The sequence below is a fragment of the Cydia fagiglandana genome, chromosome 20 (genome assembly GCF_963556715.1).
Source record: "Cydia fagiglandana chromosome 20, ilCydFagi1.1, whole genome shotgun sequence".
In the NCBI taxonomy this organism is placed as follows: Eukaryota; Metazoa; Arthropoda; class Insecta; order Lepidoptera; family Tortricidae; genus Cydia; species Cydia fagiglandana.
The window spans coordinates 1,334,487-1,352,059 of NC_085951.1; the positions used below are offsets into that span (position 1 = coordinate 1,334,487).

Sequence of the window (17,573 nt, forward strand, 5' to 3'; positions counted from 1 at the left end):
AGTAGTCACACATTTATAAACACATTATTAAATATTGATGTTATGACCAATTCGATATCGTTAATAGTCGTTTTAAAATTAGGTTATAAAATTCCAAATAAGTCGATTGAATAAATCAATAAATGAGCGATATCGATTCCAAACGATCACTTATCGAATGAATCTATCGACGATTCGGTTTCACATTACGCGCTCACTATTCAAATTTTGCAAAAACGAAAAAAGAAAACTTTTGAATTAAGAACGGAAATCAACCGTCCCTCGCATTTGTTTGAAGTGTGAAAGGATCGATTTGAATGAAGAACAAACTTATTCGTACGTGCGGCAAAAAGTGGAACTAAACATTTTTGCATACGATTTACATAGATTTATTTTGACAGCAACGCCATTTTAAGCCGTTTTGTTAAATTTGTGATTATTGTTCAAATGAAAATAAAAGGCTGAGATTTAATATAAAAATAAGAATAAAAACTGATTATTGTCGTGATCTTGATTTAGTATTAAGGTTATCTCACGGGCGTTTTTAAACGAAAACCGATAAAATATAATTTTATTGTTTTTTGGGCACTTAATGAAGTTAAATTAAGCTTTTCGGTATCCCATTAAGCAATCGTAAAACGGTTATAAAAAGGTTGATACCACTATTGATCAGTGGAACTATTTTATGTAGTTTTTATTGTTATTTATTGAGGAATAAAACCTTTTTATGAATGTCATCGGTTGGTAAGGATTGTGGTCAGTTTCGGTAATATTTTTATGTATTTCCTACGGGTAACCGGGCGATCATAAAGTGTTTTTATTACTTGTTAGGTAAATCGATATGTCTTAAGTTTAATTATTAAACTAAAAACTCGATATGTTATTAAAATACCATTTTAAACAGATTTTTAAAGGGAATTTGAAACTGCAAGAGCCGTTTAAAAGATAAACCATATATTCGATGTCATAGCCCAGCTAATCCACAAATATTGTCGATGATTTACATTTCTTGTCTTTGCGATGTACTTACCATTTTTACAATTCAGTTCAAATAATGTTTTTTCGTTTAACAAATTTAACAGGAACGTTCCTTTGTTTTACAAATAGGGAACAAATCAAATTATTTTATTAAATATTTTACATAGAAATCTTATATGTCGATGTTTTGAGAAACAAACGGACAGTTCCACTTTTATCACAAAAATAAGTGCATTTAATGAAACCTTCATTCAATTGAACATTTACGATATATAAAATAATTGAAATGCCATAAAGTAAAATTAATGGTACATTCAGTTTAATGTCACCCGCATTGTTGGCCGATGGAAAATTATTTCAAGATCCGTAAATCCGATACTTAGCGTAATCAGATTTATAAAATTATTTTATTGATGCATTGAATTTAATATACTAAGCGAGCAAAAGAGAGAAAATTATATTGGTCGACTATCCCATGAAGTTAATCTGAATTTTCTAATTAACAAATTAATATAGATCATGTGGCAAAATCCACAGGAAATATCAACGCAATAAAAACGAGACACGACCAATAAAGCTGAAAAACTCATATCGGAATGTAGAATACGATATATCGCAACAAACCGCCGTTAAATCACACGAAATGTGCGGATGCGTATAAATAGGAAAGCGATCAGAACGAGTGACATTCGTTAGGAACGAGAAAAAAAATCTATAAAAACTCATAAAGTGGTCATAAACACGAAGGAGGTAATAAAAGACGGTCCGATGTCGCTCAGCTGTCGCGGTTATTTTCGAACTTCGAACGAAATCGAACATCGAACGAGGGGATCGCTGAGATTTTAAAATTGGAACGGTTTCAGTGCGTGATATTGTTTTTAATTTATGCGTTTTCTGTTTTTGTCAGCCAGTGTTTCTAGAAAAGGGTGATCAAAGGTTTGTGAACTTTGAAAATCGAATGCGATTGATTAGAACGACGTTTATGAGTGAGTGCGAGATACTCTTTTAAATAAATGTACTGTGGTTGTATCTTAACTGCCAGTGTTTCTAGAAAAGGTAGGCTAGAAAATATTCCTGCAGGTGAATTGAACTGCTGGGGGTTGCAAGGGATGATTCGCGCGTACAAAAAAAGGAAGCCGAAGACCGTACAAAGTGGAGGAGAATGTCGGAATACAGACCCTGGACCACAGAATAAATAATAGTACTAGGTACAGAAGATTCACTCTCTAACAAAACGCATCTGTTACGATTAGGACAGATATGACCGCTAGGTGGCGCAAGCGTCACGCGCGGCCTATGGTTAGCCACCGAAATTGGTGTGGGACGGATGTACTTGTAGCTACTCGTACTTGTTGCGACCCGACGAAATAGCGGAGCGAGCCACGCCTGCCCGGACCAGAGTTCAGGGGTTGAATTCAAGGGCCGCTCCAGAAAGGAGCTACGCTCGGATGTGTGTGTGTTTGTGCGTGAGAGAGAGAGCGAGTGAAAGAGAAACATATCTTAGAAAAAATGAGGTACTGTTTAGGCAATTTCCCGAGTTTTCAACACTTGTTTACTACGGTTTCCGCCCAACGCGTGCCAAGTGGGTGAGTGTCAATGGAACAACGTATTTTCGTTCTCAAATTAATTATGTGACTTGTAAAAGATTGTTTTTTTCGCTGGGAAACCGATTTTTAAATTCCGATTGTTTTATGCTCCGGTGAATTTTTTATGGGTAATTTATTTTATTGGTTTTGCGAGTACGCTTACTAGCTGCAGCTGCACTGCACACATTTTTGTTTATATAAGGTTTACTCGGGTAATTCCGAATGTCGAAAACTGTCGGATAATTCCGAAAAGAGACTTTTATTATGATGGAATTAAGGGTGATTTTCATCTGAATTTCGGAATTATCCGACATTCGGTATTACCCGAATACACCTTACGTGTCCCTCTTATGTAAATCCAGGTGTACAAGATTTGTCTTTGACGTGTGTCATTTTCTAAGAATTTGTGTCGTCATTACAAATTGGATTTTGTCTGTAGTGACTAGTGAGTGAGAGGTGCGACTGTGTGCACGTTTCCCCCCACAAAAATGGCAGAATGATTTGTACGGTAAGATATCGTTTGGGCTCCTCTACTCCGACATGTCGGAAGCCGGTGTTGCTCGAAGATTCGAACACATTCCAATTGTTCTATTTTCAAATTTGGAATCGAATGTTTTGATACGCCTTTATTTTACTCGTTGATAGACACACGGTGGCTATTAATTTCAGCGACCCGATTTTCTAGTTGCATTCTGTTCTGTTTACTTATTTTTTCTGTCATCGAATTTCTCAACTTTTGACATGGATTTTATAAGAATGTGGACGAATTTAAGTGTTTACCTGTTTACAAAGTGAAATAGTCTACTGCTAAAAATATACAGTTTAAAAGGTAGCATAAACATGGGTTTATATGCGACATTTTTTTTTAAGTTTCTTGCGACGTCAGTGATGTAGGGATGAGAGTATCAATTCGTGGGGGAACTTAAAGCCATCGCACTCGATATGGAAAAAATATGAACTTATTATGCAAAATAGAGACAACGAAAGTTATCATTTTTGCTTTCTGTTTGTCCGTCGCACGATTTGCACGAATCTTAGACTTTGTTACTAATAGAATGAATGACAAATTACTACTGACTGTAGGTATCCTAATCTCCACTCCCACATATTGTTTACAAATCGACATTCCATTTTTGAAACCGTTTAATAAGCCGATTTCATCAGCATTGACGCGCAACGGCAGCCGTTCGAAAATCGAAAACATTTCAAATTTAGAACGTCTTCACTTCAGAACACAACTAGAATCGAAAACAGCGATTAGTTTAAGTGTCAGCGTTCGAACTTTTAAAAATATGTCGCCTGTTCTGTGTATTCTGATCGCCTACAAAGTTTAGGCGATTCTAACGCTCAATGAAACCAGTGTAACTAAGACCTCGTGACACATTATAATTATATGTAATCGTAGAGCTCAAGTAAGCTGGTTAATTTTAGATTTGTAATCGCCTGCATTTTGAGAGCGATTAAAATAACATCGAAGTTTTAAATATAGAAGAATGCGCCCATTCCATTCGCTTTACGATGTTTGTCAGTTAATGATTTCGGTTGAGAAATTGGAAAATGGCGGACGACCATAGACAATTTCTTTTATCTTCGAATTCCGAGGAGACTATGGGGCAATCGCAATGTGCCATATAAATTATAATGTGGGTGTCTCGATTATTCACAACAGTAGCGGTGCGTCAAAATTATCAAAAAGTAATCCGAAGCATATTGACTCACATTTCTATAGAAAAGGTGCTTCAAATATCTTTAAACAAATCTGTAGCGTGAGGTGCTTAATTGTTTTAAGGAAATTCGGTGGAAATACACACACACCTACATGAAATTGAAAATTTTAGACTAATGAATTCTACCAGAAAAAAAACCGGGTATGAAGAATATTGCACACTGGACAAGATTTCAAAAGAAGTTTTTTAAAATACTTCCATGGCAAAGAAACGCTAGATGGTAAGCAAACGCCGTAGCACTTGTGAATACAGCTCTACTACTAAAATCTAGCAAAACTTGGATTAATCGATAAATAAAGCTATAAATAACCACAATTAAGTAATAGTTTATAAGACCACTGGCTGTCGCGGGGTCGCCGGTACAAATCCCGACGTGTCACATCGAGCGGGCATTAACTCATCAAGAGAATTAGTTCATCAAAGGAAATTATTGTATTACAATTTATTCAATCCTGTAGCTTAAGGAGAGATCAGTTCGGACTGTTTTTCGAGTAGCATAAAGGACAAACACAAAACGGTCCGGGTCCGGGCCGAGGCGGCCGATACTTCGTTCTCCATGAAAGCATCACGTGATCACTACACGGACAGGCGGCCTAGCCAAGGTGAAAATCGCTTGCACTTCGCCATCGAATCGTTTTATGTCTCTCTATCACTAAATTAGTGTGACAGTGACAGTTGCGTTTCGACCGCTACGTAGCGTTAGCGATTGGCATGTTAGCTACGCGGCCTGCGGGCCTAGCCATGCTGACAATCGCTATCGCTTCGATATCAAAACGCTTTGGGTCTCTCTTATCACTCTTCCATATTAGTGCAATAGTTACAGTTGCGTTTCGATCGCTACGGAGCGTAAACGATTGTCATGTTGGCTACGCACCCAGAAAGAGAAGGCATAAAAATGATTTAACTAAATGCGCACGACCACACACGATAACGAGCTTACTTCTGAAAATTGATAACTAGACAGTTCACATTAGGTTTCACCGTTGACCTAAAGCTTGAAATACCATTGTTTAATACTCTAAGATAATTCGTAATTTCCTAGACATTTCCCAGACAATGCATACATAATTGCACCGCTAATATCTGCGTCACGAATTCGAATCATGACGTATTCCTGTATTGCAAAAGTCGCGTGGGGTGTATTCTCAAAACGTCGACAAAGTTCAGACGTATTCCAACTTGTAATCGACCCACCAGTAAAACGAGATCTGGAGGGCTACCGCGAACTACGAAAGAAGTTTTGCCTCTCTGTCGCACTTATGACTTCGTACGTAAGTGCTACAGAGAAGTCAAATTTCGTTTGTGCTTCGCGGTCAGCCCACTGTAACTACTACGCGTGATCAGAAAGTCTACTGCGAAAAACGATAATCAAAATTTCGTTATCTCCTTCTCTATATCTCGAATACGCAAGAGTGATAAAGTCAGACAACAAAATTGCAATTTTCTCTCGGGCCCGCGTTTCACAACTATCACTTGTCACCGTGACAACAATTCACTGTACATTGCTGGTCGAACTAATAGATATATATTGACGCTATAACCTTGTTTGAGAAATGTACAGTAAATTGATTTCATGTGAAATATGAGCCAAAAAGTATCTTGGTTTCTGTGAGGCATAGACTTTGCTGTTGAAATGTTGTTTAGAATAATGCTTAAAGAGCATGCATGTTACCGAACTGTGAGAGCGATCAAAACATTGTACTACAAACAGCAAACTTTAAAATACCGAACATAAACCAAAAGTCATTCAAATCTGAAACTTATTTCATGGTAACAAAGGTGGAAGGGTAGATGGATAATAGCAAAGTTATGTTGGTAAATGTCGGTGGCAATTCTACAAGGAAAATGTCATTCAACATGTTTGACTGATCTCTATCGATGCATAGGGTTGGCAAAATCGTGACTGTGCGAATTATTTTTGATTGCAATCATTTTTTGGCTGTGTTTGAAGAAATTACTAGTTATAAGGAATGGCCAAAAATACGTTGACATATTTTTTACTGCGGTATATTGTTGATAATTAAAAAAAAGAGTTTGTGTGAAAAGCTAAAGGATAATATTTAGAACATATATTAGATAAATGATTGTAGTTTTAAATTTATAATGAAATTTTGTATAAAACGTAAAAGTATAAAAAATATTCTTAAATTTTTTGTCAATGTATTTTCTCCGCCTATATTAAATACGAGATTATTCTATGTCTAATAAAAGTTAATTTCACTATAAAATGCATTTAAAAGAGTGTAAAACATGAGAATGACTGATGATTATTAAACGAAATTTGATGAATGACGTCATAGTTCGTTTATTTACCTCAATTTCAAATAAAACTTCATAAGCGCCAGTATAAAAGATAATTATTCGATTCGTAAATAGAGAGTTATTTTGAAAAGAATGCGCTTATTTATAACCTGGACAGTTTTTATGGAGCCGTCAAAAACTGTATTACATGATATTTCGCAAGTCTATTATTACGATAGACGTGCTAATATCATACACGTATCACGGTCATCTCAGATATACATAAAAACTTTTTTTATAAAACATTTATCTCTAGTTTTTTATTATTATTTTATCATCATCATATCAGCCTTTTATCGTCGTCCACCCTACGAGCCAACGCCAGGCACTTTTATAATGTGTTATACACATTTTCTTCAATATGAATTATACAATTTAATTAACGCAGTGTTTAAATATGTGTTAATACGTCAATGTTCACAATGTTACTTGTCATGAATAAATCCAAATAGATTTCTACTCAACGCAAGCCCCATATTTGAATCGATTTCGAAAACCATACTGGCATTTTTTTAATAATCATTGCTCTTTCGTTAGGTTTAAAAAAAATATAAAAAAGCCAATAACTGCCAATCCAACATTCCAACAAGTGGCAACACCGATCGCTTTCAACGCTGCACTGTGGGAGCGGGCGCCATTGTTCAGAGATACGCATCGCCATTGCTACTAGCTAATGTGTATGTCGAGTGCTTTGGAAATAGGGGCCTGTGGGTCAATTTCAGTTCAACAGGTGAATCTCAACGGCGCGGCGTATAAAACCTATGTTTGATTCTGGAATATCCTTATTTTTTAATACTTTGTCGTTGGCAAACAAGCAGGCCTGATTGTAAGCGCTACCGTAGTCTATGAAAGCTTTTACTACTAGTTGTCGTATTTTAGGAATCTGTAAAATTATATAGGGATGTACTCCTGTTTACGAAGAACTAAGGGGCATGGCACACTGCGTCCGATTCGCACGCCGCTCTGGCGCATAGCGTTTGTCTCGTTCAAACTTCGGAACGACGTGCGAATCGGAAGCAGTGTGCCATGCCCCATACTGTAAATAAAAATATGTCCGATTTATAGTTGTAATACTCCTTAATTAACTCATTAAAAAGACTATCTCGCTTAATATCCAAAACCAATAAGACCAAACTACGCCCAACGCGCTCGACATAAATTCAAGCAAGTTATTTTAAGCTTAACACCTACCATCAATTCTAAACTTACATTAACGTGAAATTATCGTAAATCTCAGCCGTCATTACCGAGGCATCGGTATCAATCGATTAATCGTCACGTATCGATTATTAATATACGTCAATCGATTAATCGGTAACTCCTGGGCGCGCGTCGTATAAGCATTCCAGTTTCGAAATTGAGAAATTGCGGGGTCCTTATCTGAATGTTCGATATTTGAATTCGAAACTTGGAATTTTAATTTAATTATGATTCATGTTTCGATCTTTAGAACATTTTTTTATTGATTTGATTATGACCTCGAATCGTAGAGTACGACTATGCCAACTTTACGGAGACGTGTGGCAGCGCCATAATAAAGTTTGACGTTTATGGTGACACTTTCCTACTCTGTCAAACTTTATCAACTCGATGAATAGTATCTTTTTTATTCTGATCACATTTGTTTTTATGTAATAAAAATCCTTGTGTTGCAAATGATCTATGACATGAGTTATATTATATTTAAATGTGTTTGTATGTTCAACGTCAGCATTTGGCAGTTACATTTTTCTTAATGTTAGTTTAACACTTAAAGTTAGATTTTATATTAATTTATTTAGTGACTGGGTAGTTACTCATGAAATAAAAATGATTAATGCTTATACATATGTATATAATATTATCTGTCTACTATAATTTTCCTAAGTAATAAATAAAATATATCTAATTGAAGACTTGCGGTTGATTGATTTCGAACGATTTATTTACTGTATATATTAAACAGTTAATGCCTTTACATAACCTTTCTTTATTTATATTAAAATTGCTAATGATAGCGTGCGTTTAAGTTTTATAGATAATGTTTAAATATGTGACCTTTTAGAACATTTAATTTAAAAAAGTAATACTATTCGATAGTGCAGTCATCGATCATTATTAAGCTTAGTATCGATAGATTGCGTGACTGGGAAAAAACATCGAGTTATATTATTACTTTACGTCGGAGGTATAGAATAGATTATAGAGTTATTATTGAAAACCATGTATTAAAAGTTTAAATTATTTTAAATTCTCTGTACTCTATACTGTATATTTAATATAGCAGATGAAATGATATATTTAAAGATAGCTATCGGCTTTTTTGAAACTATTACGTATACATAGGATTATATATACATAGGAATATTAAAATATAACCACTTGAATTACTTATTAAAACTGGCCTGACTTTTAACCATCAAATAATTACCGATCACGAAAATAAAAATAAAATAAGAAATATAAATATTTATTACACGCATGGGCGTGTAATAAATATTCATATTTGGTACCATTTTCTACTGATAAATTACTTTGCCATTTGCTTTAAACCAGGACGATTGAGTAAAAGGACCGTAAGGACCTATAAATAGGAATAAAATAAATAGACTAAAATTAAGCATACACATGCTTTTACAAAGTCAGAAAAGCTCAGCGAATTAGCTCAAGTTCTAATAGAACATTATTAGTGTCATTAAAGAACTGTGAGATTGCTATACTCATTAACATGAGAGAGCTCATTTTCTTTCATGAGCTGCGTAGAATATTGAAATATTCCACATTGAAGCTAGTATGATCATTTATGAGTATGTGTGTGTGAAAAAGTAAGTAAGTAAATATTCTTTTCAATACAGTTGCTCAAAAAGTGCTACTTTACGTAGCTGTTTAGCGTGCGGAAAGTTGGTTATCTCGAACTAGTGCTTTTTACTTTTCCAATTTTTTTAAATTTATACTAGTTCCAATTCACGACTAGTTATTGATGAGTGTTAATATTAGTTTCCTTTAAACGTCGTAATCAGCATAAAAACCTACCGTTAATGTAAGAATACGAAAAATATTACATATTTCATATTTAATTACTTACCTCTTCATCATTATAACACGTTTATTTTTTAATATTCAATATTGAAAATTCCGTTCTTAATAAGTTGACTGAATGGAACGGAATAGCTGCCAAACGCCCATAGATATAATATACTTAAAGACGACGTCTAACCGAGCTGTCGCTGTTACCACTTTTGTTTAGTGTACGATTAACAATGTTTTTCTTATTTTTTCGCAACTGTATTAAAAAACGTCGTTCGATACACGTGCGGAAATGTCATTCTTCACTCGTCCCGAGTCTTGCCACTCGCCTGCGGCTCGTGGCAAGATATCTCGGTACTCGTGAAGTAATGACATACCTTCCGCACTAGCATCGAAATGTACTATTATTGCACCAATAACCATACATCTTACATACATGTAAAATTACAAAGAAATTTTAGTGTTACAATAGAACCCGGTAACAACAGGCGGTAAAAAGAAGTTTAAACATTGAATGCAAACCTTTTTATAAGCTGCCAGGAGTTATGTGTGCTATATCTATGTTTCTTATACAAAAACGCATATATTTATACTAACAATTTATAAATACATACAAAAACTACACCCTAATGAGGGTCAATATACCATAAAGCATAGCATTAATATAATTATAAAAGAGCTTAAAAATCGATTTAACATATCGACTCAAAAAACCACAACTCGTAAAGGCTTTAATCGATTGTTTCGTCGATTATCGTTAAGCGTCGATTGCGTTAAGCCGTAACGACACGCTTCAAGCTGTTCTATTCTTAAAATATCGTAACCGTCAAAAGGTTTTCGTCGCTTACGGCGTTTTGAATTGAGAATTATATTTGAACTTTAATGTCGAGCCTTGTAGAACATTAGTTGCTCACGACTGTTCTGGAAGGAGTATTGATTTATTTTTGAGGAAATGTGTTTTTGCACGTCAGCATGCATTGGTCAAAATGATAAGCCGTTTACCAAGGCTTCAAGGGGGTTAAGTCAGTGACAATCATTGATAGAAAAAGCCATTTCTTTTTTTTTTTTTTAAGTCAATTGAAACTTTAGTAATGCATGGAAATAATCTCGTGACTTCCCGATAAATTTTTACTTACTTTTCGTTTGGCGTTTGTCGATGTACAATTGTCGTCTTAGCTAGCCCCTCTGGTTTTTAAAGGGGGATGATAATCTGTGACTTCAGGTAATAAAAACTTGTAGGTGTAGGGAACATATTTGGATATTTGATAAATACCATGCTGTGTCTCTTAACTTACATTACATCTCTACCCCTTAAATAGTAGTTGAAAATATTTTAATTCAAAAATAGAACAGAAGATTAATTGCAAACTATTCTAAAAATTAAAAATCAATCGCGATTTACCGCCGCCCGATATTCGTTCGAAACTTTTCACAACAAGTAATCTGGTTCCAACTTTTATTCTAATTTAAACCTTATCCATTGAAATGAAGGTCGGCATTCGAATAACGTTATCAAGTTAGATGAGAGTTTGCGAAAGCTTCCAAATTTCTCTAAGGCCCGGAATGCGATCGGTTCCCATAGCCTTGCTAAGGTATTATTTCAAACGTTGCTCGAATGCTGGCGAGATGAAAGTTCTAAAAAGACCAAAATAATGGAGATCTCCAAATACACATACTTGTTATTGGTCTAGAGGCCAAGTTACTCTGGTAACCCTTTCGTCACTGCTTTTTCAAAGTTCCCATACAAAAGAATGTGTCCCATTTTTGGCAAAAAGTCGCGTGCTTTCCCAGGCCGGTGTCAGGTCGCATAGACATAAGGACGAATTCTTCTCGTTTTAGTTTTAATATTGGCTGGTAGATGGCGCTGCATAGTGCTGCATCGCGCTAAAGAAGTTTTCCCGTAGATTGTATAAAAAGTGCAGGCATAGAAACAATAACATATAAAATAAATACCTTGGTATATCGAGTATTTTTATCAATAATTATCGACGTCACGACGTCATAATAAGAAGTAAAAGGGAAACTTGAAAACCTAAAAACAAGAAAAATATTAAAACAAGTCGGCCTGCAGGTTTTAAATTATTAGAAAATACTTATTTTAGAAGAATCAGCGAGCAATTATCTTCGAATGCAAAAACGCCGCCTTCACCTCAACGAGGAATTTACCAGACGCCAGGCAAAAACTTAGCCTGTATTTAAAAATCGATTGCAACCAAAAAATTGTCACTGACAAATGATTTGAACGCCTTGCGGTCGAAATTACGAATTCGAAGATTTGAATTCGGAACAAAAACCGCCATTAGCTTTTTTCGGCTGTCGATTTTCGGGGCTAATCGGGTTTTTTGTCGAACGATAATCGATGCTCACTAATTCGATTTGCGCCCCTCCCACCGGACGGTAGGCGTGTATCTATCGATCGTCTAGTCGGATCGTTAAACAAATTCGAATTTCAAATCGCGTATCGCGAGTAGCTTCAAGCCGACTCGATAATTTGTTTTATTTTTAAAATGAATCGATTGTGGTCATGGACCGGCCATTTGAATGCCGCTAATGTTATTTTAATGATATTTTTCACAATCGGACGATCATCGACGGTTATTAGGATGGTGGGAATCGACTCAATCTAGCGTGTTGATTATATATCGATTATTTTATATAGTAGAGACTTCTGCAATCATTTCATGAATCATTGCTAGCCGTGGGGCCCGTGAGATGATACGCTCAGTTTTTTTAAAGAAGGCGGAAAGATTCCATTTGCTCATATCTTTAAATAGTTTATTGTTACTTTATATTCCAGTGAAAATTACATTTATTATAGCTTATTACACTATCTACTTTGGTTTTCTGTTAACTCGATTTTAAATTTCGATTCATAAATTCGAGAACCGATCAAATTGGCGAAGCTTTAAAATTCTTATTAACGGCTATTTAAATTACGTTCTAAAATCAAAATCACCTGTCGATTGCATCGATTATACGAAATAAATGTTCGCAATTTCAATCGAGTCGTTTTATAGGCTCTAATTGTTAGTTTTATAAGAGCACTGCTTATTTATTTTAAAAACGGCTTAAGCGACATGATATTTATATAAAAATACGTCTTTTTGTACTAAAGTTTGCTTAAAGGATGCTGTTAAATAGGGTTTTAAAATACGAGATGGGTGGCTTGAGGTCCATTTATTACTATTGGTTTTGATACTCGTAGAAACCTACATAAAATTTTATTGTTAAGGAAACATTCGACTAAAGGAATTCAAAAGAACTTGTGAAACTATAATATATTATTATTGTTATGGAAAATTGTAATTGAAAAATAAATTGAGCTTTAATATCAAACGGAAATTGTGCGATTATTGCTCTTAATACTATGGAATAAAGTCGATGGAACTTTATGAAAATGAGCTGTATTGCAACCAGTAATTTGCAAGTAGTAAAATTATTGCGACTTTAAGAATTAATCATAATCACCGTTCAATCATTTCAATTAATTTTACTTTACCCCAAGTTTATTCATGTATATATTTTATTAAAACTAAAGACTATAATCTTTACATCCGGTAATAAAATTTATGTCGATTTAAAGCACGGCAATATACCTACAAAGAAAAATAATAAATTCAAATAATAAATTTTAAAATACGAGATGGGTGGCTTGAGGTCCATTTATTACTATTGGTTTTGATACTCGTAGAAACCTACATAAAATTGTATTGTTAAGGAAACATTCGACTAAAGGAATTCAAAAGAACTTGTGAAACTATAATATATTATTATTGTTCTGGAAAATTGTAATTGAAAAATAAATTGAGCTTTAATATCAAACGGAAATTGTGCGATTATTGCTCTTAATACTATGGAATAAAGTCGATGGAACTTTATGAAAATGAGCTGTATTGCAACCAGTAATTTGCAAGTAGTAAAATTATTGCGACTTTAAGAATTAATCATAATCACCGTTCAATCATTTCAATTAATTTTACTTTACCCCAAGTTTATTCATGTATATATTTTATTAAAACTAAAGACTATAATCTTTACATCCGGTAATAAAATTTATGTCGATTTAAAGCACGGCAATATACCTACAAAGAAAAATAATAAATTCAGTTGTCTACATAATTTTAATAATTATTAATTTATTAGCAAAACTGACCATACATTTCGTATCGATAGCAAATTCGTGGCACGGCATATGTAAATTCAAAAACGGAACGTTTTTAATCATCATTCGAATCGATTACTTCCGAAAACCTCTTATCTGCCATCCTTGAGCGTTCGAAATTATACTTTAATTATTATGAATAGAGTTTAAATTTGGTAAACATGGTGGTTTAATGGTGAGTTTTGGAAAATTGTTTCTCTATTTTCTTAGTGGCCAGTACAATACTATCTTCAGCCATTGAAACGTAGTATCTGCGCGCGCATCTCGCCTGAATGAATATTTATTCCGCTTTTAATCCCTATTGTTCATATTTTACTCGGGTAATATCGGAATCGTTTTGAATTTGGAATTTGACGGTGGCGGTTTGAATCCCGAATGCGGTTGTGTTTTGTTTACTATTGGGAAGTCAGTGTACAGTTTTTTTTTATCAAGAAGTAACGTATCTTCATACAAGAGTCGAAATACTATATTTAAATATAAACAGTACTGTATAGTGTAGACACATACATAACTACATAAACATGTTTTTACATACACATTGTTAGTAATAATAGATACAATAGGTGACACTATAGTAATGATTCTTGATCTGTGGCACTCTGATTGCTGTCACGGTGTCAGCCATGTTAATTACGCTTGACAGACGTAATGGGCGCGAATTCAATCTTCGTATCGATTAGCATTGAGAATTACATCGATAATTTACATACGCGTTTGGTACATCACTGTTATTGTCAAATAGTGACAGTAAATATTGATGGATGTTTTAATTTTACTTCTTGGCTTAACATTATCGCTTATGTTTTTTGTCTTAGAAAACTTATTATTCTTGTTTCAAATATTTAAACAGATCTAAATCATGTCACGTTTTTAATTTTTTCATAAGAAATATAAAAGTCATGTTATTTTTACATAAATAGGCATTTGTTTAAGTCTACAAGCTTTTACGCAAAGTATATAACCAAGTCGATTTGTGATGAAAAAATATCGACACATTTTTGTGCGATAAGAAAAGATAAAATTCTACGGTCATCTTTAAACAAGTAAAGTTTTTTAATTGTTCCATTCAAATCGATGTTTAAATACATAGCTCCTTTGTATTTTGTAATTTCCTGCTGCATCTACAGATAATTCTGCATTAAATAGATACAGATCTGAATTGAGTAATGTCGTAATGCAACGATTAGTGATCTGATATTAACATACGGAACAATAGTCGGGTAGAGTCGCGTGATAGAACAAATAGACGAAGAGACAGACACACCTACACACTCCTGTAACGGCCATGATATGACATAATGCTAATTATATGGTTGACATTTTATTAGACTATCTCAATGTTGGGCAATGGACTGATTTAAATAAATATTTTTTTTTGTTGTCTTATAAATCCTATTGTATTGTTTTTAAAATTAGGCCCTTATAAATAAAAAAAAAACCGGGCAAATAGTACAGTAGGTAAGTGTTTATATTTACGCTTTAATTCTTCGTATATGTGGTGATCAAAAGTCGTACCAAAAATGCAAAAAAATACAAAAAAAATGGGCAAAACAACAAACTCCATCGCGACGAAAATCACAAATCTCAATTATCATTGAGCAAAAAATCGATAAAACCAAATTAATCCCAACCCTATGTTGCAAATTCGAAAATTAAACCGAAAGGCGATTCTACATTCTACCGTAGCTACGGATGTTAATATGTGACGTTGATCAGATATTAGCATACGAAACAATAGTTAGTTAAACAATAGATATAATTGAGGTGGTATCGGTCGGAATCGTTCGGTAATTTCCAAGGGTCCCTCAGGTTAATTGCGGTGCTGTAAATTGATTTCGTATAGTCGATAGTGTTGTAATGGCTTGAGTTTTGGATTACGGTTTTGCACTAGTATTGTTGATAACATTTTATAAAATTTATACATTTTAAAGGGTTTAACGTTATAATCAAATTCGCAATTAGAATGAGACATACAGTACCGTAAAAGTGATGAGACTAGCAGTATCTATGTAAATGTATGCGGTAGTTTAACGGATTGGTAGCCGTTTTTGGATGAAAGGAGCGCGTGGCGTCTGTTGGGTGGACGACATTCGGAAGATGGCGGGGCACTTCTGGTCTAGGTGAGACTAATTATGAAGTAAAAACACGGAAAGACAAAAAAATATATTTTGCTGTTTGCAAGCTTGCAGGGATTCAGATATTGTACGGCAAAAATGTCTATTTAGGACTTTAAAGAGCTCAAGCCTTAAATCGTGTATTTTTTTAAAATCTAGACGGTTAAAGGGCTTAATATATATTGACTTATGATTTCGCACCAGATTTTAACGAAACGAGACTTTGTTATTAGTATTTAGATAATTATTTATCGGCCCGTTTCGTTAAAACATCATTTTACGTTACCTGTTGCCAAAACTGCGCCAGTAGATATATCCTTTCCTTCTTGAACAACCAGTCCATCGAGTGCATAGCTTGCACCTCGGCTTCCGGCGCCGGCAGGCTTGCCCCCGTCGGGTGCATTAGGGCTGCAGGGGCATTTCACAGCCCGAACGGCATGCCAACCAACTGGCAGAGGACTTTCGGTTTGTTCGCTATTGTGCCCTGCAAAGAAAGAATTTTTGCTTTCAAGTTTACGTTTGAAAGGAGCAGGGTGCAGGGGCATTTCACAGCCTGAACGGCATGCCAACAAGCTGACAGTAGATTTTCGGTTGGTTGACTATTGTGCCCTGCAAAGAAAGAATTTATGCTTTCAAGTTTACGTTTGAAAAGTGTTCCTTTGGGGGTACAGGGGCATTTCACAGCCCGAACGGCGTGCCAACCAACTGGCAGAGGGCTTTCGGTTTGTTCGCTATTGTGCCCTGCAAAGAAAGAATTTTTGCTTTCAAGTTTACGTTTGAAAGGAACAGACTTTTGGTTTTGGTATTGGCATCGATCAGAGAGTTGGATTGGGCGGAGGATCTGTGATATTATAGTATAAAAGTTACACTAAAAAGTATATCTGGCCTCCGCGGGCGGGCATTTAATTTTAGGGATGCAAGGGCATTTCACAGTCCTAGCGATCAATAGACTTTGGCAGAGGACTTTCGGTTTGTTCGCTATAGTGCCCTGCAAAGAAAGATTTTTTGCTTTCAAGTTTACGTTTGAAATGAACAGACTTTTGATTTCGGTGTTCGCATCGATTAGAGAGTTGGGATGGGCCGATTAGTTGCTGTATTTGAAAGTAATAACTCTATTCAAGTTCTGAGATAGATTGTTAAAGTGTAAAAGTTACACTAAAAAGTAAATCTGGCCTCCGTCGGGTGCATTAGGGCAGCAGGGGCATTTTACAGTCCTAGCGGCCAATAAACTCTGGTACTTTCGGTTTGTTCGCTATTGTGCCCTGCAAAGAAAGAATAATTTGCGAAGCTTGTATCAAAAATGAAATAGAAAGCTTTTATCGATTGATTTCCGTGGCAGATTTTGAAAATAACCTAATTTGAGTTTGGTATTTATAGATTCGCGTGTTGGATTCGTTAGATGTAGTTGAAAATTTATCTGTTTCCTCCTAAAAAAGAAAGACTTATTTGTTTCATATTTCAGGAACATTCTAATTTCAGTTCATTTGCATGAATTCAACGGTTTACTTGTAGTTGAAAATAAAAAATGCTGTTTAGGTTAGTGAATTATTTATAGTAATATTGAAGAATGTCAAGAGAAAAGAATGGTAAGTCTGATTCGGCTTGTACAGCGAGCAGAGGGCGTACCGCGAACCACGTTCGACGTAGCCTCCCTGTCACACTTACGTACGGATTTACAAGTGCGACAGAGAGGCAACACGTCGAACGTCCCTCTGAAGAC

General features: G+C 34.9%; 1 protein-coding gene across 4 annotated transcripts in view; it reads right to left on the minus strand.

The window, feature by feature from the left end:
- The window catches only part of LOC134674336 (homeobox protein cut), a 185,333-nt gene that overhangs the window by 145,904 nt on the left and 21,856 nt on the right, over positions 1-17,573 (minus strand). For 3 of the 4 annotated variants that reach the window (XM_063532376.1, XM_063532379.1, XM_063532377.1), the window contains exon 2: positions 16,140-16,337. In XM_063532376.1, the coding sequence (XP_063388446.1) occupies positions 16,140-16,256 (117 nt within the window). In that variant the 5' untranslated portion in view covers positions 16,257-16,337. Of the gene's footprint in view, positions 1-16,139; positions 16,338-17,573 lie in introns of those variants that run through there. The other variant, XM_063532380.1, reaches the window with a different exon arrangement.